The 22,577-nt window shown below is 46.4% G+C and overlaps 1 protein-coding gene across 3 annotated transcripts in view; it reads right to left on the reverse strand.

Moving 5' to 3' along the window:
• The window catches only part of ARHGEF16 (Rho guanine nucleotide exchange factor 16), a 267,432-nt gene that overhangs the window by 182,776 nt on the left and 62,079 nt on the right, over positions 1-22,577 (reverse strand). For all 3 annotated transcript variants that reach the window (XM_085609144.1, XM_085609149.1, XM_085609136.1), the window contains exon 2: positions 18,908-19,488. In XM_085609144.1, coding sequence (XP_085465270.1) covers positions 18,908-19,468 — 561 coding nt within the window. In that variant the 5' untranslated portion in view covers positions 19,469-19,488. The remainder of the gene's footprint in view (positions 1-18,907; positions 19,489-22,577) is intronic.

Consider the following 22,577-nt stretch of genomic DNA (forward strand, 5'->3'; position numbering starts at 1 on the left):
CTGAATCTAAACCAGTCACTAATGATAAGGTTATAACTCTTATACAGCAGGCCAAATCAGGCTCTCCTTATGATCCACTCCCTCCCAGTATGTTCAAACAAGCCTCTGCGATTCTGGGTCCTAGTCTCACTTCCATTTATAACACCATGTTCACACAGGGCGTGTTTCCCTCTATTTTGAAAAGAGCATCAATTTTGCCCTTGCTGAAAAAAATCTAGCCTAGACCCATTGAACTGAATAAACTACAGGCCTATCTCATGTCTTCCTCTTCCAGCTAAACTGGTGGAAAAAATTATGAACGACCAGCTAACTCTCTTTCTACTCAATAACAACTGCTTAAACTAGACCCAGTTTGGTTTCAGGGCAGAACACAGCACCACATTTTCCCTGATTAAAGCCACAGACTAAATTAGAGCAGTCCTGGTTGTAGGAGGCACTGCTGCTCTGATTCTGCTCGACCTGTCGGCGGCATTCAACATGGTCAGCCAAAATCTGCTACTTAATCGTCTGAATTCTATCGGCATTTCCGACAATGCTGTTACACTGGTCTCTTCTTTTCTGTCAGGGAGAACACAATTGGTTGCCTTAGGTAGCTACGATTCTCCTTCCTTTGTTCTTCTATGTGGGGTTCCACAGGTCTCTTCTTCGAGTCCCACTCTTTTTAATGTCTATGTGTCTGAATTAGCGGTACTTATTAGATCCTTCGGTATGGCATTAACATCCTATGCAGATGACACACAAATAGTCTTGCCTGTTTTTAAAAACAATCTGCCACCGATGCAAAGATTTAGGGAGTGTATGCTTACATTCAGTTCCTGGATGAGCTCACACTGTCTCAGGTTGAACTCAGGAAACACTGAGATAGTCATCTCCTCAAGCTGGTCACAGAGCTGGTGGGCAGCTGAACTGGGAACGGCACCCATCCCAGCCGCCAAGGCAAAGAACCTAGGGATGATTATAGACAGAAAACTACATTTTGAGGCACAAGTTAACACGGTCTTTATCTAGCTTCTTCTTACTTAAGGTAATCAAGAAAATGTTACCTCTCATTCCTATGGACAGCAAGAAAACGGTAGTTACTTCGCTGGTCCTTGCCAAACTAGACTACTGCCCCAGGCTCTATCTTGGTATGCCTAAGAAACAGTTATGTAAGTTGCAAATGATTTAGAATGCTGCTGCTGGGCTTTTGTTAGGAATTCCCACATTTCAATCAGTTGGAAAACCTCTTCAGAAGCTGCATTGGCCTCCGGTTAGGAGCCATATTATCTTTAAGGCCCTTTGTATTACTTATAGGGCACTTCATGGTACTGGTCCTCACTTCCTCAGACGCTCGCTAAATTGGTATGTCCCTAGAAGACATCTCCGCTCAGAAGGAGCTAAACTTATTTCCACTCCCAGATTTCACAAAGCTAGCTGGGGTGGAAGGAGCTTCATGGTAGCAGTCACTAAGCTCTGGAACAGTCTCCCTATTCCCATTAGAACACTGCCCATCCTGTCAGCTTTTAGGAGAGCCCTGAAAACTTGGTTGTTCGATAAATAAATGTCCTTGCTCATTCAGGACTACCAGCACCAAGACAACATTTGGTATTTGTGCGCTTAACAAATTTATTAACATAATCTCCATAATGAATTTCGTACACTTGGGAGCACCCACGGACCCTGTCTGAACCACATCTTAAACCTCAGGAGCAAGACGATTGGCGACGAGCTCCAGAAAGTCATGAAGGCCTGCATCATCTCGGCCTCCTTCCCTGAGGACTGGAAACATGCTGAAGTGAGGCCCCTCCCGAAGAAACCATCTGCTGACCTAGCAGAACTGAAGAGATGGTGGCATAGTTAGCACGAAAAATCAATGGGAGAGCGAGGGTTTTGGGGCGCGTCCTGTTCCCCAGAAGCGTACTATACTTAAACAATGTGGACGGGCCCACTATGTGTATGTAATTATTTTAGTCACTGTTTGTAGCATGAGCTTGGACACATTAGGTGTTGTTAAAAGACCCCTCACACACCAACCTAGTTGGTGTCATGCTTCATCATTGGGGTCCCAACCGGGCGGCCGAATGCCCCCCGGTTGTGCTACGACGCCTGATTACAGCGGAGCTGGTGTTGGTGCGTAACTGTGATGTGATGTGATGTGATATGATATTCTACAGTTAAAAATACCTCCGAGAAGCCTTGCCTTTATTTTTAATGTTGGCGGCTCAGGATATATACTTAAAAATATGTGTGGTGCAACTATTTAAGGAGTAATTACCTTTAAGTTGGCTTATGTGTGGCGGTCTACATGTTTCAGCCCCCGCTGTGTGATTAACGGGGCTTTCTTTAGGACAGTTAGCATGCCTCTTTACACCCCCCGCCCCCCCGACAGCAATATCTGCCTGCTGTTGAAACCACCTCTATCGACAATGACCACGCACAGTCATTCCACACTACAGCTTCTAATGCATCCTTCTCTGCCCCCAACCTCTGCATACCCTCACACCAACCACAAGTCCTCCGAGCTCTCTTCCTGTAGGAATTGCCATGGTGGAACATCTGATACATTATTATTCACCAGCTCGGTATAGAGATGCCACAACATCGTTATGTTGCAACTCGAAAGGGTGGAGTCAACCTTCTTGGGCTCCTTCCTGCCTGTTCTTCCCCTGCTCAACGTGATCCCCTGGCCCAAACCCAGGCCCAAACCAAAATAACCCATGCAAAATTAAAAATAAACTACCCAAAAATACCAAGAGAAACCTAACTCACTAAGGCAAACAAAGAAAAGTAGTCCAAAACAATCACAATGTTAAAACCAAAGATAAATAAAGTCGCCTAATTTTAAGTACAATGCAGGCATGCCAAAGAAGGCAGAATACTTTAAGATAAACAGAGAAAACAAAACAAACAAATTCCTCTTTTCTGCAGATAGTCATGTATCTTCTTTCAAGTCTGTTGGCCTCGGCTCAGCCCTGCAGCCTAGGGTGACCCATAAGGTCACAGGAAGACCCTTACAGAGTTTCCAATCAATTAATCAATCAATCAGGATTTGTAGAGCGTGGGCTGCTTCACCTGTGAGTGTCTTGAGGAGCTTGCTGTCTCATAAAACTACCTGTTCTCCTATTGGTTGAACAATGTCTCTAGATACAATAAAACAAGCACAAATCTCTCAGATGACGTTCACTAACCTATAAAAGAGACTTTAGTAAGTAATCCGACTACCTGGTATGGTTTCTCTTTGGCAACCTAAGAAGCCTCCATCTGTTCACGTGTTCATGTTAAGTGTACCGCACGAAAAAACAAAAACAAGCATCTGCATAGCCAATAGGTCTCACCTTGTATGTATGTATGTATGTATGTATGGCATATTTGTATAGCGCAGACTGTCACCCGAAGGGTATCCTGGCGCTTTAGACAATTATACCGACACCACACATAGCAGACAGGTGAAATTAAGCAGACCTAGGGAAGAGAAACGTTTTTAATTGTTTCTTAAAAGAGAGAAACTCCCTAGAGCTTCTCAACAACAAAGGGAGAGAATTCCAATATTTGGCCGCCACAAAACCAAAGGCTCGGCCGCCCATGCGAGCCCTCAATACCTTTGGGACTACCACAAGATGTGCTGACAGTGACCTAAGGGAGCGAGTGGGCACATACCACTGGAACAGCTCCTGCAGTGGAACCAGTCCTTGTCCATGAAGTCCCTTAAACACCAGGCAAAGCGCCTTAAAGATGACTCGCTGTGAAACTGGTAGCCAGTGAAGATCGGCTAGCGCCGTAGATGATGAGTCAGATCGACGACGGGACAGGGCTAGCTTGGCTGCCATATTCTGCACGCGTTGTAGCTTGGCCAGCAATTTGTTTGGGGCTCCCAGAAGTAGTGCGTTGCAGTAGTCTAGCCTACTCAGAATGGTACCGCGAACTACTTCTGGGCGAACATGGGCCGGCAGCAACGGAAGAATCTTCCACAGCATGCGTAGCAGCATCATGCATGTGGACACGGTTTGATTTACGAAGAGATCCAGTTGGAGATCAGACCCAAACACAACGCCCAAGTTCCTGGCAGATACTGCTGCAGAAGGAACTTCCTGGAAGGAGGCAGGCCAGAAATCAGGAGGCAGTGGCCGAGGGATGTGGTCCAGTGAGCAGTGTAGAACCTCTGTTTTAGAGCTGTTAAACTGCAGAGAATTCTGCCTCAACCAGTCCGCAGTTGACGCCATACATTGATGGAAAGTCTCCAGCGACACCGCGTCTTTGCCCTCGATGGAAAAGATGAGCTGCGTATCATCGGCATAGTTAATAACCGAGATGCCAAATGATTTGACCAAACTCACCAGAGGGCGAAGATAAAGATTAAACAGTATAGGGCTGATGGCAGACCCTTGCGGTACGCCCTGCTCAACTGTTTTAATCTCTGACTGGAATGGTGGTAAGGCCACTACCTGGCGTCTGTTTCCTAAATAAGAAAACAGCCAATCGCGAGCCGAACCCCTCACCCCTGCATCCTCAAGTCTCCTGACCAAGATGTCATGGTTGACTGTGTCAAAAGCGGCCGACATGTCGAGCAGCACTAAGAAGGCCGCTCGCCCAATGTCGGCCCGCGAACGAAGATCGTCCAACACGGTCACCAGGGCTGATTCCGTGCCATGTGCTGGTCTGAAGCCAAATTGAGACGCGTCCAAACAGCAGTTGGTCTCCAGGAAACTGGACAGATGTTTAGTAACCAGTTTCTCTAAGATCTTAATGGGAAAAGGAAGCAGCGATATAGGTCTATAATTCGCTGGACAGGTGGGATCCAAAGTTTCCTTCTTCAACAAAGGTGAGACCACTGCTAATTTCCAACATTTTGGAACACGTGCCAAAGAGAGAGACTGGCAGCAGATAGCATACAGCGGAGGAAAAAGCTCCATCTGGAAAACTTTCCAATATTTATGAGGCAATGGGTCTAAAGGAGAACCGGAGGATATGCTGTTAGCCAGCAGGCAAAACTCCTCAAAAGACGGAAGGGGAAAGCTATCCAGCTGTGCCTGACTATCAACTACCCTTACTGCCTCCCTTTCGGCCGCTAAAGTAGAGCCAAGTACGGGCTGAGTGACAATTGTAGTTGTAGGAGTAAGCTTACTTAGGATCAAGGCGATCTTCTCTTCAAACGCCTGCGCTAAAGAAGAGCATAAAGCTTGGGAGGCAGGAATGTCATTAGCCACAGAAGCAGGGCGAGAAAGATCCCCAACAATTTTGAACAAGGCCTGCGTTTTATTCGGTGCATTCAGGAGCGATTCCTCCAAGAAACGTGCTTTGGCGCTTTTAATCTGCACTTTATAGGTCAGCAAGGCCTGCTTAAAGAGGGCTTTATCGGGTTCTAAATAGTGTTTCCTCCAAGCTCGCTCCGCGCGTTTACAGCGGAGCTTCAGATGCGACAACTCCGCGGTGAACCAAGGCATGGCAATCCTGGATCTATTTCTAATTTTGCGCAGAGGAGCCAGCACCTCTAAGGAGTTAACAATTTTCTGACTAAGGCTCTCGTAGCTTGCGTCCACAGAGACTCCTAAAAGGGGAGTTTCCCCGGCAAGCAGGGACGGCAGGCTAGGTTGTCTGAGTAACCTTGACCATTGCCTGCCCAGCCTGGTCTTAGTGCCAGTACTTCCATTCCCAGTTGTGGCCATGGGACATGTCACGGAGAGAAGGACCAAAGCATGGTCTGTCCAGCACTGCGGAAGAATATCCCGAACCACAACCTGGCTAGTATTGGCAAAAACCAGGTCAAGAATGTGACCCTTGATGTGGGTCTGTGAATGCACCAGCTGCTGCAGATTAATATCGCTGCAAGCCTGAGTCAAATCCGAGAGAGCCGACTTTGTAGGCCCATCCGAACACAGGTTAAAATCTCCCAGCAGTAAAGTCCTGGCATGGGTATTGGAGAGCTCGTAGATTAAATCAATTAGCTCTGGTACTGCTGATAAAGAGCTGGCAGGGGGCCGGTAGCACAGCAGCCCAGAGTAGAGAGTTCCTCCATGCCCTTTCAGAGAGAAGGCCAAAGTTTCGCAGCCCAGAATGCGCCTTGTGTCAACCTTAAACGAGTTTAGCCATAGTTATTGGCAAAATGAGGAAAACTTTGTCCTTGAAAATCAGTTTATAAGCGACAAGTACCAGAAAAAGTGGACACAGTGAACAAGGAAATAGAAGAAATGCGCTAGGGAGAAGAAGGGTGACGAGTAAGGGGTGGGAAAGATAATAGAAAGTAGTCAGCGCTAGATATGCTTGGTTTCAGTAACAGTAGATGTACCAGGCTATAGGTAGGTGTAAAGGTGCTTGGGAATAGAGAGGAACACTCTGGGAGGTGTACCATGATATTTGAATGGGTAGATGTACCTGGGTAAAGGTGGGGTATAGGTATAGATGGTGTAGTAGACAGTAGAGGTATGAGGGTACAAGTAGATGTTCCAGGGTTAAATGTAGGGACAGAGGCGCTAGGGCAAAGGCAAAGAGAGGTAGAAGCGAAGAAGCCAGGGAAATGCACTAGTGGATAGACAGGGGCACATGTACTAGGGTATAAGTAGTGGGGTAGGTGGTAGTGTTGGTAGGGTAGAGGTACTACAGAATAAGGTAGCACTAGAGGTAAAAGGGTATAGGCAGGAGTAGAGGCAATAGGTCATAAGCTGTAGCACAGGCACGGAGTACTGGCATGGGTAAAGGTTTTAGGGTACAGGCAGGAACAGTGGTGATACGGTAGATCTAGAGGTGGTGGGTTTAAGCAGCAGGAGAGGTAGTAGGGTAATGGGTGCGTGCGGTGGTTGGACTAGGGAAGAAATAGGGGTAGTTGTACTAGGGTATAATCTGGGGGAGAGGTCCTGAGGTTTAATCAGGGGTAGAGAGGACTGGAGCAAAGAAAAAACATATTTGAGGGGTAAGGGTCTTCGAGCAGGAGGAGATATAAAAGCGAATGGGTGGAAATAACGATTTAGAAGAATTGTGCACAGGGGTATTGCCGTAAAATGAGAATGTATAATGTATACAAGCATTGGCATAGCCAATAGGTCTCGCCTCTGGGACCTTATAAGTGTTTAGCCATGCAACAGTTGCATAACTAAACACTTATAAGGTCCCAAAAGCGAGACCTATTGGCTATGCCAATGCTTGTTTTAACTGCTGCAATCTATTGAAGCCTCACGGAGAACATCAAAGCGGCCGTGGGGCCGCGAAAGTGATCACAATCGCGATCAAACATCAAAGCGGCCGTGAAAGTAATCGCGGTACATGCACTGTAGCTCTAGGCTGGCCTGGTAGCACTTTTCTTAGCCCGGCTATGCCAATGCTTGTTTTAACTGCTGCAATCAATTGAAGCCTCACGGAGAACATCAAAGCAGCCGTGACAGTGAAAGTAATCGCGGTAAAACGCGACGCGCGCCCCCGCGCCAATGCACTGTAGCTCTAGGCTGGCCTGGTAGCACTTTTTGGAGCCCTCACAGAGTGTCTCGCCAGACCAGCGCATGCGCTGGGTCAGGCGAGACCTAATAATCCCAGGGGAAAAAAAGAGTATCTGGATTTTTTCGAACTTAAAAGAGGACAGCAAGGGCCTACATTTTCTTTTAACTGTGGCAGCAGCCACAGTGGCCCAGCAACAGGAACCTGCGGAGCTCCATGGCGAGCGCAGCTCTCCCCGATCTGCGGCCACGTATTACCCGGTATCGGGTGAAGTGAGAGCTCCAGGGCATGGCTGCCACCAGGGGAAGTCCAGCCCGTGTCAGCATAATAAACAATGCGGCCTCCCTGCTCCTGGCACTCCCGGGTGAAACGAGTTAAGGGATGCGTTATCAATTTTATCCAGATAGGAGGCCGGACCAGCATATTTGTTTGCGACCTCATTTCCTGCGATTACCTGTTATGTTTATACTTCTTGTGCTGCATCACCGCCAGAAACGCGACAGCTGTTGATCAGCGTCCTCAACCGACAGCTGCATAAATGTTACTAAATTAAATATAGGTGGGCGAGCGTGCGCAAGGTACTGCTGCCATTGTTAAAGGCACACTGCCCAAAAATCCCCAGAATGTTGTTATACTAAATAAATAGAGGTGGGAGAGCTGCGCAGATCAAAACAAAGGAGTACGTCGAAAAAAAATGACTGTGCCCAAAGGCAGCAGGCGGAACAAATGACCGTGTCTTCAGAGCCTGAGAGGCAGCAAGGGAGCGGGATGTGAATAGAATAAAATAGTGCACTTAACCACATAAATGCCGATAAGGGGAGGGCCACATGTAATCGGGGCAGTCGTTATGGGGGCAAACCACCACAAGGCGAACAAATAAAACAGATGGACCTATTAAAAGGACAGATTTGTGCACGGAGCGAAAGGGGACCAATCAAAAGCGAAGCCCCTAGAGCAGATTACAGCATGTCGAGAGACAGCACAGGCACTGCCTAGGCTCGACCTAAAAATATCTGTCGTGGATTGGCAGCATGACTTCTTCAGAACTAATGGGGCAAATGTAACTGTACATTTTAATCAAAATTCTAAAAGTTGCATGCTCGGTTTTCTCGCATGTCGTGCGCATGGTTGAATATCAAGTACATAGAAAAATAGGAGGACATGCATTAAAATGTACACATCCCGGTGATCTGGGGTTTTCATCACAGCAGCAGATTCACATCTGTAAAATTACAGACACCGGAGGCGTGACATCCGAATGCCGCACCCTATTATTTTTCCATGCTTGTATTGGTATAAACTACCTTGGAACTGCAGCACTATCCAATGTATTTTTCTGCACTTTGATCCAATTTCTGCCAAAAGCGGAGTCATAGGAACTCCGTGGGCCATAGGACCTTGTGTGGAGATATGCACCTTTAATTGGACACGCAACTGACTTCTCAACAACATCACATAGTTCCAGAAGAGTCCTAAAATAGCCCACTTTTCATAACATTGAATTCAAACACTTCTCCCCCATGTTTTCTATGGTCTAAATTATGTCAGTCGGTCAGAGAATCAGCTCAACCACCATACATCCTCCCATGAGCTAGACCTGTACTGTTTGATCTTGTTTGCAAAGGAGACTGATGGAAGCTTTAGGGGCGCAACTTTCCATCGGAGACCCAGCACTCAGGTAAATAAAGGGCACGTTCAGGCGCCCGCTATACCCTGCAGTGGGCCTGGTAAAAGTAAAGCAAGTAACAATGGAAAGAGAATAACCCTCGCACTGCGCCTAACCGGTGGAACTCATTATCCAGCCCCCCGCCCCACTGGCGATCCCAAAAAACTTAGCCAACAAGGATGGTACAGTTGTGGTCGTTGTTGGCCGCAGATTTTATTATGGTTACATACATATTGGCATGACTTCGGTCATATTGGGTTATTTGCGAACTGCCATATCTTTGGACACAAAGCCGTGCCCCCCCATTCGTAGTTTGTTGTACCTCCAGTTCGTAAATGACCCGACCCCCCCAACCAGTTCTGTTGTTGGTCCTTGGTAGTCTTTCTTTGGTCCAGTTACCACCGGGACCACCATTTGGTTGGTCACCCACGCTCTCTGCGTGTAGGGAGGGGTAGCTTTTTCTCCCCCGGAGTTAGGCCCCACTCGCTACCTTTTGTGCCCTGCCGACAGGCCGGGTCTGGGCCGCGAGCGCCGTCTCCGTTTGCTACCCCCCTTTGTTGGCCAGGCCACATCACCCTGCCGTGCGGCATCCCAAGGTGAGCGGCCCTCCTCCTACACACCGCCCTGTCGGTGTGTCTCGTTAGCCAACCATCGTACAGTTTTCCGCCAACGCTCGTGTTGCTGTCCAGCACTGCGACACTGCTGCTTCGTAGGTGTGGGTGGGTGGGGTTTGCAGAAATCCACGTCGGTGCGCCGCTCTCCCCGCTCCACGAAGTTAGGAGCTGCTTGGGAGAGCGGTTCCTTATATTCCCCTTTTTCTTCCCGCCGTTCCGGGCACGCACCCCCATTGGGGGGTTTGTACCCTGCATCGCCCCCCCATTGGACGAGGGGGGGGGGGGTTAGTCGCCACCAGGCTGGCCTGCGGGCGGGAGGGGCTATCGCTTGCCGCTTCCGGTCGCCGGAGGTGCCCAGAACCGGTTTTTCTGCCACCTTTGGCGCAGCGCGGGTTATGGCGCCGGCCCCTGAGCCTCTCCCCCCCTTCGGGGAGGAACGGCGGCCTCTGCAACAACCCTCGCACTGCGCCTAACCCGTGGAACTCATTATCCAGCCCCCCGCCCCACTGGCGATCCCAAAAAACGTAGCCAACAAGGATGGTACAGTTGTGGTCGTTGTTGGCCGCAGATTTTATTATGGTTACATACATATTGGCATGACTTCGGTCATATTGGGTTATTTGCGAACTGCCATATCTTTGGACACAAAGCCGTGCCCCCCCATTCGTAGTTTGTTGTACCTCCAGTTAGTAAATGACCCGACCCCCCCAACCAGTTCTGTTGTTGGTCCTTGGTAGTCTTTCTTTGGTCCAGTTACCACCGGGACCACCATTTGGTTGGTCACCCACGCTCTCTGCGTGTAGGGAGTCGGTGCGCCGCTCTCCCCGCTCCACGAAGTTAGGAGCTGCTTGGGAGAGCGGTTCCTTATATTCCCCTTTTTCTTCCCGCCGTTCCGGGCACGCACCCCCATTGGGGGGTTTGTACCCTGCATCGCCCCCCCATTGGACGAGGGGGGGGGGGGGGGGTTAGTCGCCACCAGGCTGGCCTGCGGGCGGGAGGGGCTACCGCTTGCCGCTTCCGGTCGCCGGAGGTGCCCAGAACCGGTTTTTTCTGCCACCTTTGGCGCGGGTTATGGCGCCGGCCCCTGAGCCTCTCCCCCTCCTTCGGGGAGGAACGGCGGCCTCTGCAACAACGCTTGGGGAAAGAGAAGCAAATTTAAGGGGCGGGACCTCCGTCATTCTTTTAAGTACTGAGGAGGGGATAAGCCAGTAATGTTCTTGACCTGATATATGGGAAACATGCTCTGACCAATGGATTCTTGCAAATTACGCAGTCCTACCTAGGACCTACAAGTCATGTTATCTTATGTGCAATTAGTTTTGCCATCTTTACGAGAAGAACATGTTCGAAAGTCTTGCTGTTTGGCAGGTACCTAAATGGTAGACCCTGCGCTGCTCAGACAACCAGCAGAAACTGCAAATAAAACAAAAAAAACACTTCAGCTTTAGCTTATTTGTTTTAATTCTAATGCAAGTTTGTATACGGTTTTGAATGAAAAGTCAAAAAGGCACCGGAGGAGTCGCAGGAAGGCCCTATGGACAGGTACCCGACTTAGCCCAACCCCTGCAGGCTTTCAGAGGGAAACGCAAGCCCCAGAAACTCCCAGGAGGTTAGTTTGACTCTGCCCTAGCTTAAACCCTCTAACCGCCCTCCCCCCGCCTGTCCATCACTGCGCAGAACTCTGTGCCAATGGCTCCTGGGACCGGAAGAGTTCAAAGTCACAGAGTGCGCATTAATCTGCCTCACTGTAGAAACCCCCAGCATCGGAAAAGTTATTTGGGGCGTAGGAGTTGTGTTTTCCAGAAACTGGCTGCTGGCCAGCGGAATGACGGTTCACATGCCCCGTCAGCCAGTCGCAACGTGCAGGCGGGTTCATGGGCATGCTGCAACTTGGCAGAGTTCCACGTCAGGTGTGAGCGGGTCAGCTGGGCATGGCCATCTTTGCACAGAGAGGCACTGGAGGGGTTACATTACGCATTGTAAAAAAGATAAAAAATAACCCACAAGGATCAGAAACTGGACAAAAAAATTATTTGGCAAGCAATGTAAACTTGACGTGGGACAGCTGTTTTCAATTGTGAATGTAGTTGAACTACCGGAAGTGGCAGGCTGGGTAACTTGGAAATACAGACACCAGTTTGAGAGGACACCTGCCCTGGCACTTACGGCAAAACCTTGGCGAACCTGACAAAAATGGCAAAACTTGGAAAAAGGAATGGGGGAAGATTAAAAAAAAATATCGGGGGATTATTTCCACATGGAATTTGAGGGGGGGGGGGAATTTAGGAATGTGAAAGCCAAAATAAACCAGTTTTTGTCTTTAAAAACCTGGAGATTCTCATCTGAATCGGAATGTTGCCACGTTTCCTTTATTGCATATGAACAGGGGGCTCCAGCCAGGCCCCTCAAACAATTCTCTCTCCTCCTGTACGAGGGACCAGATATCTGCCGCTGCCTCCACAGTGCTGGGGTCCGTGGGTGAAAGGAGCTCGGAGAGCGGAGCCCTTTGCTTTGTATGTTGCTTCGGTAGATAAGAGATGCTTACACGGACTGCTGGTCCCAGTTTATATGCAAAGCATTAAGAGAGACTATACTTATTTACTAAGAAAGTTGACTTTTATCAATAGGGACTTTTTAAAGAAGCGGAGTCCCATTGCTGAAGGCGCTCAACCTAAGAGGTACAGATCCCGTAGAGACGGTACCTAAAATTTACTGGGCACCAAATCCCTTTTAAATGATATATTAGGGCCATTTTGGAAGCTGGCCAGAACTCTAACGCCTTTTGATGCCTCTGATGGTTTACCCTTCAGAAAGGAGATCACAATGTAGTCCCAAGGCCGTCAATTAAAACGTCTGTCTCCTGGGAGGCGAGATATTTTCCCAAATTAGTAATCTGAAGGATAGCTGCGTTGTTTTAAAACCGGACCACCGGTGTGGTAGCTGTATGGTAAGAACCCTCTAACCCTCTGTAATCCAGTAACCATGTAAACAGTGCATCTTTCCAAAGCCCAGGTCTGCAAGATCTGTGTAACTCGAGGGATAGCTTTGCAGCTAAATGACTGAGCCGGGAAGATCTATGTAACCGGAGGGACAGCTTCTCTCTCACAGGTCTGTGCCTTAAATATCTCTAAAAACTGAGGGATATCTCTGCTGTCAAATGTCTGAACATGTTGAGTCTGCACAACCCGGGGTGTATCTTTGCGGTCAGATGTTTGAGCCTGTATGATCTCCGTACCCAGAAGGACCATTCTGCTGCCACGGGACAGGCCTGAGCCTCTATAATCCGCATCACCCAGAGGATAGCTTTGCTCTCAGATTCAGGAACATATCAGAGCTCTGTAACCACTGGGACACCTCTGCTGTCAGGCGCCGGAGTCTGTAAGATCTAGATAACTTAAAAAGTAAGATTTGTTGTCAGATGCCTGAACCGGTAAGGGCTCTGTTACTGCTAGACGGGTTGTCGTAGGCTGATGTCTGTCAGACAGATGCAACCGTAGCAACACATTTGCTGCCAGATTCCTGAACCTTAAGGATTTGTACAAACTGAACAATAACTTCGCTGTCAGATGCCAGATCTTTTATGGTCTCTGTAATCAGATTATATTTTGTTGTCATAAGGTTTGCCATTAAGATCAATGCAACAAACACAGTAGCTTGCTGTCCGATGTCTGAGCCTCTAAGTTGAATAACTGGAGAGATGGCTCTGGAGGTCATAGACCTTCACCTCTAAAGTCTGTGTGCAAGAAAGGGTTAAGTTACCAATCCAAAGCCTATGCTTGCGAGAAGGACCTCAAGTATAACTTATTTACAATACCTCTAAGGCATAGCCATGCTGTGCAGAATGAGAGATTAGTGTAACATATGGGGTAGCTCTGCTAAAGTCAGAGCTGTTCCTCGGGTTAAAGAGGCAGCACAGACAAGGCCTTTCATATTCCTACAAGCTGAGGGATTGCTACCTTCACCTGTACAATAGGTGTGATCTAAGGGTCAGCTGCCCAAAGTCTGAGCCTCTTATATCTATAGATTCACATACAGTTGGATTGTTCGGATATCTGGGTCTATACAATCTCTGTACCCAAATGACCGGGCCCGAAGTCTAAGTCACCAAGATCTCTGTAACCCTAGTAATTACCACGCGAGCCTTTAAAATGTGCATCCCAAGAAACAACTTTCCTATATGAAGACCGGGGCTGTATAAAGTTCTCTTTACACTACAAGGATACTTATTTGAATAAAGCTCAAATGTTTATGAATTGTACAACCAGGGTGATACCTGTTTTGTAAAGTCACAACCAGTGATATTTATCTTGACCAGAAATAACTCCTACACTATTGCCAATGACCTCTGATTTGACCTTAACCCTTACCCTCTCACCACTTAGAAACCTCCGCCTCAGGTCAAAGGTGGGAAAATAGGACAGATACTATTAAGGCTTTTACTTTAATTTTCACTGTTAACCACTCAACGTCATGCCTGCACAGCTGTCCGTCAGTCATTGTGTAAAGCGTGATACAGAGTCGGAATAATCATGTAATCTGTCAATTTTTATATCCATTAATTAGCCGAACACTAATCATTGTATCCAAGAACAGTCTCACAACTGCATTGCAACCAAGATACCTCACCCACAGCAATTCAGTGCCGAAGGCGCTGCTTTACAAATATATAAGCAGCTCTTTCTATATTGTTTATTGTATTTGTTGGTTTGTAAAGTTTATGGTTACCATCAAACGTCCTTGATGAACCTAATATACACCCCACATTTTCCGGACATTAAACTAGTCGGTATGATTATTAGAATGTGTCAAGTTTAACTTTTCCCAACAGAAAGAGGTCAGCCTTCAGAACCCCATAAGAACTTCAGATGGGTGTGATTAATCCCTAGTTGAGACTTAACCAAATATTAGATGTCCTGAGATTCGTACAGTTCAAAAAATAAACCTATCAATCTCCTCAAATGATTTTGCCCAGTTTACTAATAGACGTATTCCTTGCAAGTTTTATACAAAAGTTGTTCCCACAGAGTTAATTCTTGTTTTACACATCTGTAGGCCTCATCCTTAACTACATAACACAATTAGCACATTGCTAATTAACCCATTTTAAATCATCAGAAACCTGCCTGTTTAGCAGAGGTCACCACCACACCCTTATAGAGAGAACACGAACGTGGTATTGCCGGCAGTATCCTTGACTGGATCTGCGACGGATGAAGAGCCGTCCTGCTTTCAGATTCAAATCTTCGTCTTTCAACATCAGGGCAGGTGTACTTCAAGGATCCATCATCACTCCATTTGTCTTTAATGTCTATCTGAGCCCACTGCTGAAAATTCTTCGGACCCTTCAACTTGATATGTTACTACTACACTGATGGCCATGTAGTTGATAAAACTGGAAAATACAAGGGATTTTGATTGATCAAAACCATATCACTGTCTCGGAGCCTTCGATCAATGGATGCTGATTAATCACCTAAAATTAGTTAATCCAAAACACAGATCCTGACTTTCGAAGATTTGAAGAAACTCTATCCCTAGCCAATCTGGCCACAGAAACCTGAAGTACTAATAACAACATTTAAAGAAATGAGAAAACTGAAAGTAAACATGAATTCCAGCCAACCAGTGGTATCCCGAGTACACCAAATCATAAGAAGTGCCATTTATACGCGGCATACCCCAATGTCTCACATTAAGGATTCCCACAAAAGCTCCAGGTGACCACGTCCCTCGGTCTGACTGACACATCTTTAATATGCAAACAGACTCTACTAGGGGGTCTCACTTTCATTATTGTGACGACTGCAAAGAACCCTGAACAAGTTGGCAAGACAACAGCAACACGTTCATCAAAATGCCCACATCATGCCAGACACAGAACACCTCATTGGCTTCCATTTTCCAGATGGTAAGGACCCAACTTTCAAAGCACCCTTGAAGAAGAGCACACTGCCTTCTAGGCCAGCACCACAGCTGACCAATCCCGGCTTTTCAAAAGAAACACATTGGTGAAATGCTAAACTATGGAACTCTCTTTCAGTGAAGATCAAAGCCTTCTAGAATTTCAGGTGCTTTTTAATGGTTGTTAAGATCTGACTCTTTCCTAGATTATACCATTGTTGCTAGACTTGGCCAGCTTGAAAACAAGAATGGAGCAACAACAATGTCCCATGGTATTCTGAGTGGACTCTCCAGAGCATATGCTACGGCTGCACTATAAACCCTGAAGCCTACGGTGATCTTCAGAGGGTTTCCACTTCCTTTCCATTGCCACACAAGGCCTCGAGCGCTGCCATGATGCCTTGGTAGATACAGAACCACTTTGCTCATCATTCAGGCTCTATTTTCCAATACAATTTGTTGGTGCGCTGAAATATGATGCCTGCACTATTTAACAATACAATTTATTTCATGACTCATGATAGGGTCTAGTGTCAGACTGAATATCGCGCAGTCCAAGACTCTCTGACATAGAAAGAGTTTATGTAATTGATCACCCGAATTATTTTAAATGTGACCCTAAACCTTGTGGGACATTCCATATAATATTATAGTGTGACAACCCTAGCCCAATTACGGCCACGGTTATCCTGCAAGGGCAAGTCATTATATGGCTTCCTGAAATCGATGCAGGTAGAGAAAGAGAAATGCACCTTGGGGGGGGGGGGGGGGGAATGCATTGTGCAACGTAGGTAGGAAGCTGCTGGTAGAGCCAACACTACAAAACTATCCCATTACACTAGCCCCAGGCAAATAAGCGAACGAGATTCTGGAACACTGCCTTCTATTGCAGAGATCGGAGCTGGCGCTAGGTGATTGCAGCGAGGACAAATAAATAAATCTGTCTTAGGACACTTAGTACTCTTGAGCAGCACAAATGAAATGACAGGATCCGCAGCCACACCGTTCTCCATGTAATTATGGATTTGCCACACTTGCCACATAATTCATCTGCATAAATTGCACATTGCTACCAAAAAAGTGTCTATCTGAATTAACAATGATTAAAATGTAGCACAAGGGGAAAACCAAACACCAGACTCCTTGCAAAGGTTAAATCGTCAACTTCCTGCTGTTGTTTGCTGTATTCAGGCTTACAAAGGTGAGGAGGGCGCTGTTAGTATCCTCAACCGTTGGGATGGACAAGCAGAAGGGCTTTTATCTGCTGCAGCAGTCAAAAACCTTACATAGTTGAACACAAACCAAAGTGTTAAGAATGATTTTTTTCCCCCCTTAAAAATCACAAAAATATTTCACTTTACAATGCATCCCTGTTCACGTTTACACCATGGACACTGTTCGAAAAGCAACAATTATTTCAAAAAGGGCATTAGGAACGTGGAATATTTACATCTCTTTTTCAGGTGTGACTTCTTCGGTCTTAAAAGGCTCCTAGTGTCTGTGACACACTCAAGTATGTAACCTAGGGAGGTGTTTGTTAATGAACGGGGATGCGTCCGGTGGCCCACAGGAAAAACCCCAAACAGAAGACAAGTTTCAAGACATAACTAGAATCTAAAAGATAAAATACAGTCTCATTTTATTAGAAGTGTGCACGTGAAGAGCGGTTAATTTTTTCTCAGTGTAAAATGTTATACACAAACTTTTGTACTACAGAATAGAGAAAATGGACTGTTAAAACAGCGTTCCTGCACATTCTCGAAAGAGCACTGTATTATGAAGTGTCTTTTCTACCTCCCATAGCAAAATAGTATGGGTAAAACATGTTACACTGAGGTGATTGACTAAAGTTAATAACATTTTGTTAAAAATCTGCTTATTAAATGTTATTTTCACCAACCTATGCTTATTCTAAAGCATTTGGATCCGATCTGTTGAAAGTACGTCAAAATGTTGATGTAGCTATGCAAAATGTCGCAGAGTGGAATTCATGATTAGTGTTTAACCGCATAATACACCACATACTTTTTCTTCTTTTCATTTTGTCTGAGTACACCCTACAGTGTTCGTTAGTTCTCAATTGCTCCATAATTCATGTGGCTTCGGGCATAAGATGCACACTGATCACACACAGATGCATACGAATGTTTGACACCCTGTCTCTTCTCACTGCTACTCTGCAGAGACCGCTTCCGGTGCGCGTGGGAGTAGTTCAGACGCCATAACCATTCACTCTTTTGCACCTTTGCCGATACTGCAAACAGTAATGTCAATAAGTGCCTATCTCGTGCTTTTCTTATTTGGTCATCAATCAACTGACACTAAATTATCTCTTTCTAACAGAAACGTGCAGTTGTGTGCCACCTTGAGATAAAGGTGCCCCGAATGCTTTGCTGGGCCACGCTGCCTATGGGACTGCTTGTAGCCCAAGGCAAAACAAGATGGTTGCCCACATGGTACCACTCCTGCAGGCACCACGTTGACCATACAAGAAAGACATGTTGCTTTTGGTTGAGGCAAAGGAGGGCCGATAGGGCAGATATAAAAGAGAGAGAGTGTTAGTGAGGTGAGGGTGAGGGTGGTCAGTATGACAGGGAGGGAAAAAAAGGACGTGATTAAGTGCTAGTATTACAGTAAGTCATTGTGACAGTACAAGAGTAGCGTAAATGTGATTGTAGCGGCTGAGCAAAACTTTCAAGGAGTAGGAGTGTGTGTGGGTGTGAGAAACAGAGAAAGGGGGGAGAAAGTCAATGTGTAAGACTGAGAGGGATTTTGAGAATAAGAAACAATAGACAACTGTGACACTTGCACCTAGTGAGCACAGAGTTAAAAAAAAACGTGGTTTTATCTCGGGCAGCACTTGTCGGCGGTATAGTGTCAGGGTTTACTCCCCGATGGAGCAGAGGCATTCATGCAAGCGGGGCATCTCTCCTGATTTGCATATCATCGTCTGGAGTTCAGGAGTCCTCCTAAATTTTAGGCTCAGCCTCAGGGAAGACTTTCAGGGGACCTCGGCTGCTGGACAGAGTAGAAAGAAACTGGTGCAGCAAAGAAGCCTGGCGACCCATTTGAACGGAGAGTGCCAAGGAACTCGCCGAAATCCTAGAATTCTTGCTACCTTCCATCAGAGAGGCAGTCTATTCCTGATACGGAAGTGGGACACCACAGCGCTAAAGCAGAAAACTCCCCATAGCTATGATATTGCCAATGAGTTCAACGAAGATTGCAGAGAAGCAATAGTCCCGAGGAGGGTGAACAGGATTGGGAGGATGGCAGAAAACAGGACAGCTGGTAGAAAAGTAAACAGAATTGTGAATGGTCTTACCTTGGATCTCAGGGGGCTGCGGGGAGGTTGTGCCGATGGATCCTCCATCACAGGCTTTAAGGTAGAGAACGAGATTGGTTTCATTTGATCAGCCTCATCGCTGTCCTTAAAACCCTTCATGGCCGCCCTATAAGACTGGTTCCGCAGGTTCCGTTGTAGCGTCCCCCCAATATCCACTTCATCAAGGTCATCCAGGGAAATGTTGGGTGCGGAGATCCGCTTTGGATCATTCCGGGCTAGGTCTTTAGTCAACGTGGCCACCTGGAAGGTGTGGTGTCGCTGCACCTTGGTTTTAGTGGCCACGGCCAATTCTTTGGGGATGAGCTGTTGGGTACCCACTTTGAGGGCTGCAGGGCTCTCTGTGCTGAGGACGATTCGGCGACCATTACTGGCAGTCACTACGGAGTCCGGACCGAAGGCGGGATTGCTCACAGACTCCATGGTCTTAGGACTTGAAGGTTGGCTGGCATTGGTGTTCAGCTGCAGCTCTGAGCAAAACTTGCGGTCCAGAAGAAATGAGGAGTCATCCGCAAGGGAGGAATCAGAATGTCTGTTCGACATTTTAGAAACTTGCAATGGACCTAAAAGAAGCAGAATGACATAGATAAGGTAGCGCTCTACAAAACAGATGCCCCGGCATTATACAAGAGGATACAGTGTCATGAGTGTTCATCAAGAGCTGCATAAAAACCATACATCAATCATTCAAATTCACTATGTACACATCTTCAACACAGGCACGAACAGGGCAGAGCAGATTTCAAATATAGTATTCAATTCTGAAAATAACAATGGCATGCCAAAGAGACTCTTTGGCATGCCATTGTGACGTTCAGACTACTGTTTCCAGGGAAACGGCCATAACAATGCGGGGCTCAGCTAAGCGCGCCGTTTCCCCACAAGCCAAACCATGCATGCCTTAACCACGCATATGCCTTAACCATGCATATGCCTTAACCACGCATATGCTGTCTAGTTGCAGAGCGGATGGGCGGGCACGAGAAGACAGGAAGACGAAGGATTGGTAGAGGACTCGGTGAGGTAAGTGGGGCTTGGGCCGGGTCTTGGGGGTGGGGGTCGTTTTTAGTACTCAGGAGGGGAGGACAGGATTGGTTATAGAGGGAAAGGGACAGTTTAAAGGGCAGGGAGCAGTTTTAAAGGCCTCGGCTGGACTGGGTCAGGGTACTTTAGGGATGATGGGGGACAGTTTTTAGGGCATGGGGTTGACTTTTAGGGTTCAGGGCAGGGGAAGAGGGACAGTTTACATTGTACGGGGCAGGGCTATGATCTTCAGCACACATGCCTCCTTACCCATCAGGTCTTTACCACGAACCTGTGTAGTAAAGGCAGACACAGTAAAGACACCGCCGTAGTTGAGGCCATGTAGTAAAAGCATATATTGTTGAGGCATGCGTTGTACCATCATACAACCCTGATCCTTTCTCAGCCCTCAGAGTAGTACGTTGATGTTGACCAGCCACTTGTTTGATGGCAAGATAAAAAGAACAACTCTTTGGCATGCCATTGTGATGTTCGGACTACTGTTTCTTCACACAACATGGAGTAAAGAATTTTGATGATGAAAAGCCATTTGTTTGATGGCGAGATAAAAAGAACAACTTATCAGACAGCTGCAATATCTTTAAGCAGGTGTGTACAACAGAATATATTTTTGAGGAAATAGAGGATTACAGTACTGCCTGACATGAATTTTAAACAAATGGTACCAGATAGACACCTATAAAATGCAGTGTAACCTTTAGATTTTTGCCCTGAAGAAGTCCCTGCATTGGGATGAAACGCTTTGGCTAAATGTTGTTTCTATCCTTTGGAATATACAGTAAGGGGAAATCTTTTAATGAAAATCTTTTCATCGTAAGGCTCTTCAATAGAAATTGGATTGATATGGAAATATGAACTAAACTGATATTATGAACTATTCGTTTTTTAAATATTGGAGTGCCTCTTGCACCATTAACAGAAATATTTTCTTATTCTGTGTTTTTGAATAATTAACTCATGGAGGTGGGCACCCGTGAGAGGAATGATATTGGATGCGTCAGTGTTGACCACAACCGTCTTTTGATTTGGTGTCACATCAGACAACATAGGCCACAATGGAGCACACAATTTAGATAATCTTTAGAAAAAAGAAAAAGGTACAACAAAAATGATTCCACATTTTATACTTTGCTATTTATAAATCAGTGCACCTTTATGTGGCTGTTGATATAGCATATGCAACAATCCCCAAAACAGAGCAATAGTGCACAAAACATAGCAACCATACAATATGGGTCACTAGTCAACGTAGAATAGCAATTGCATTCATTCCCAAAGATTTGTTTTGATGGAAACCAGGATTTTCACTTTTGAAGAGCGTGGATGTCCAGTTATGATGAGGCACTGTCACATTTAACGTTGTGTTATAACTAACAAGAAGTAGAGGTCTAGTAGAAGAAACTTGCATTGCAATATCAAAACAGGAAAGCCCATCTCCCTAAACTCAGGTTTAATGTCCTATCTGAGATGGGTTATGTCCATCAGAAGGCATGTACGCAATGTGTAATATTCAAAAGGCTGGTCATGCTAGCACATTATTTTGCACAGTGTAGTTTGTATCATAAAGCAAGTCTATCCCTGTGTGGTGCCAGCACTCAGTTAGATATAAGGTCAGTGTTCTGCAAATATTCCTTCTTATTTTAGCCACAGAAATGTAGCGATAGGTCTACCAAACGCATCTGAAACACATGCCAGAGTCATCAAACGAGAAGAAACCAGGGTCTTACCAGAGCTGCTAGTGAGGCTGAACTCTTGATCACTTCAGGTCAAGTCTAGCACATGACTGACTGCAAAGCCCCAAGGGGAAGCCTTCAGCATCTCGTTGAGGACTCCTCCTGATGCTTCTCATCTCCCAGAAGACAAGCACTTGTGGAAATGATAATCCCTCACCCATTCTTTCCTCCAATTTGCGATTAAGATGCTGACCAATGGATGAAGGTTTCTGTAAGGGTGATTGCGTATGAGGGGTTTGACTGCAGACTTGGAGGGGAGGGGAAGAAGGCAGTCTACTTACTCCTAGAGTCGCTGTCTGTCTTGCCCTAGTATCCCTTGAACTGAAAAACACTTATTTTTAGGTCTCCCCTAAGACATCAAATGCGCGTCTGTTGCAAGCCATATTGTTAGCTAGCAGTGGGCTTAGAGCTCACTCATTACTTACAATTGGTTGGCTTTATTGTCACCCTCTTTTAATTGATTTGTTATTTGTCATCTTCCCATGGCTTTCCTTTCTTGCCTGGTGTTTTGTCCCGCCCCCTTGAGCATGGACTCATTACTCGTATTCTTCCACTGCTCCCTATTAAGACGCTACTTTTCTTTTTGTTTAAAGGTCTGCAAGAGTACATATGTTTTCCAGCTCTCTCCCTAGTGTACTTTGTGCTCCTCTTTCTTGCCTGTGTATTTCTCCCCTATCCTCTCCTTTCTCATCTCCAATTCTTGCTTCCTCCCCACCCCCTAACCTTCCATTGCCTTTCATACTTCCCATCTCCAAAAGATGTTCTTGTGCCTCACCATCTCTGCCCTCCTCTGTCCATGTGCTTCTCTACCTGCACTCACCCACTCTCCATTGTCCGTGTATGTCTCCATCCCTGCCCTCCCTATACTCATTGTG

The sequence above is a fragment of the Triturus cristatus genome, chromosome 1_2 (genome assembly GCF_964204655.1).
Source record: "Triturus cristatus chromosome 1_2, aTriCri1.1, whole genome shotgun sequence".
Taxonomy (NCBI): domain Eukaryota; kingdom Metazoa; phylum Chordata; class Amphibia; order Caudata; family Salamandridae; genus Triturus; species Triturus cristatus.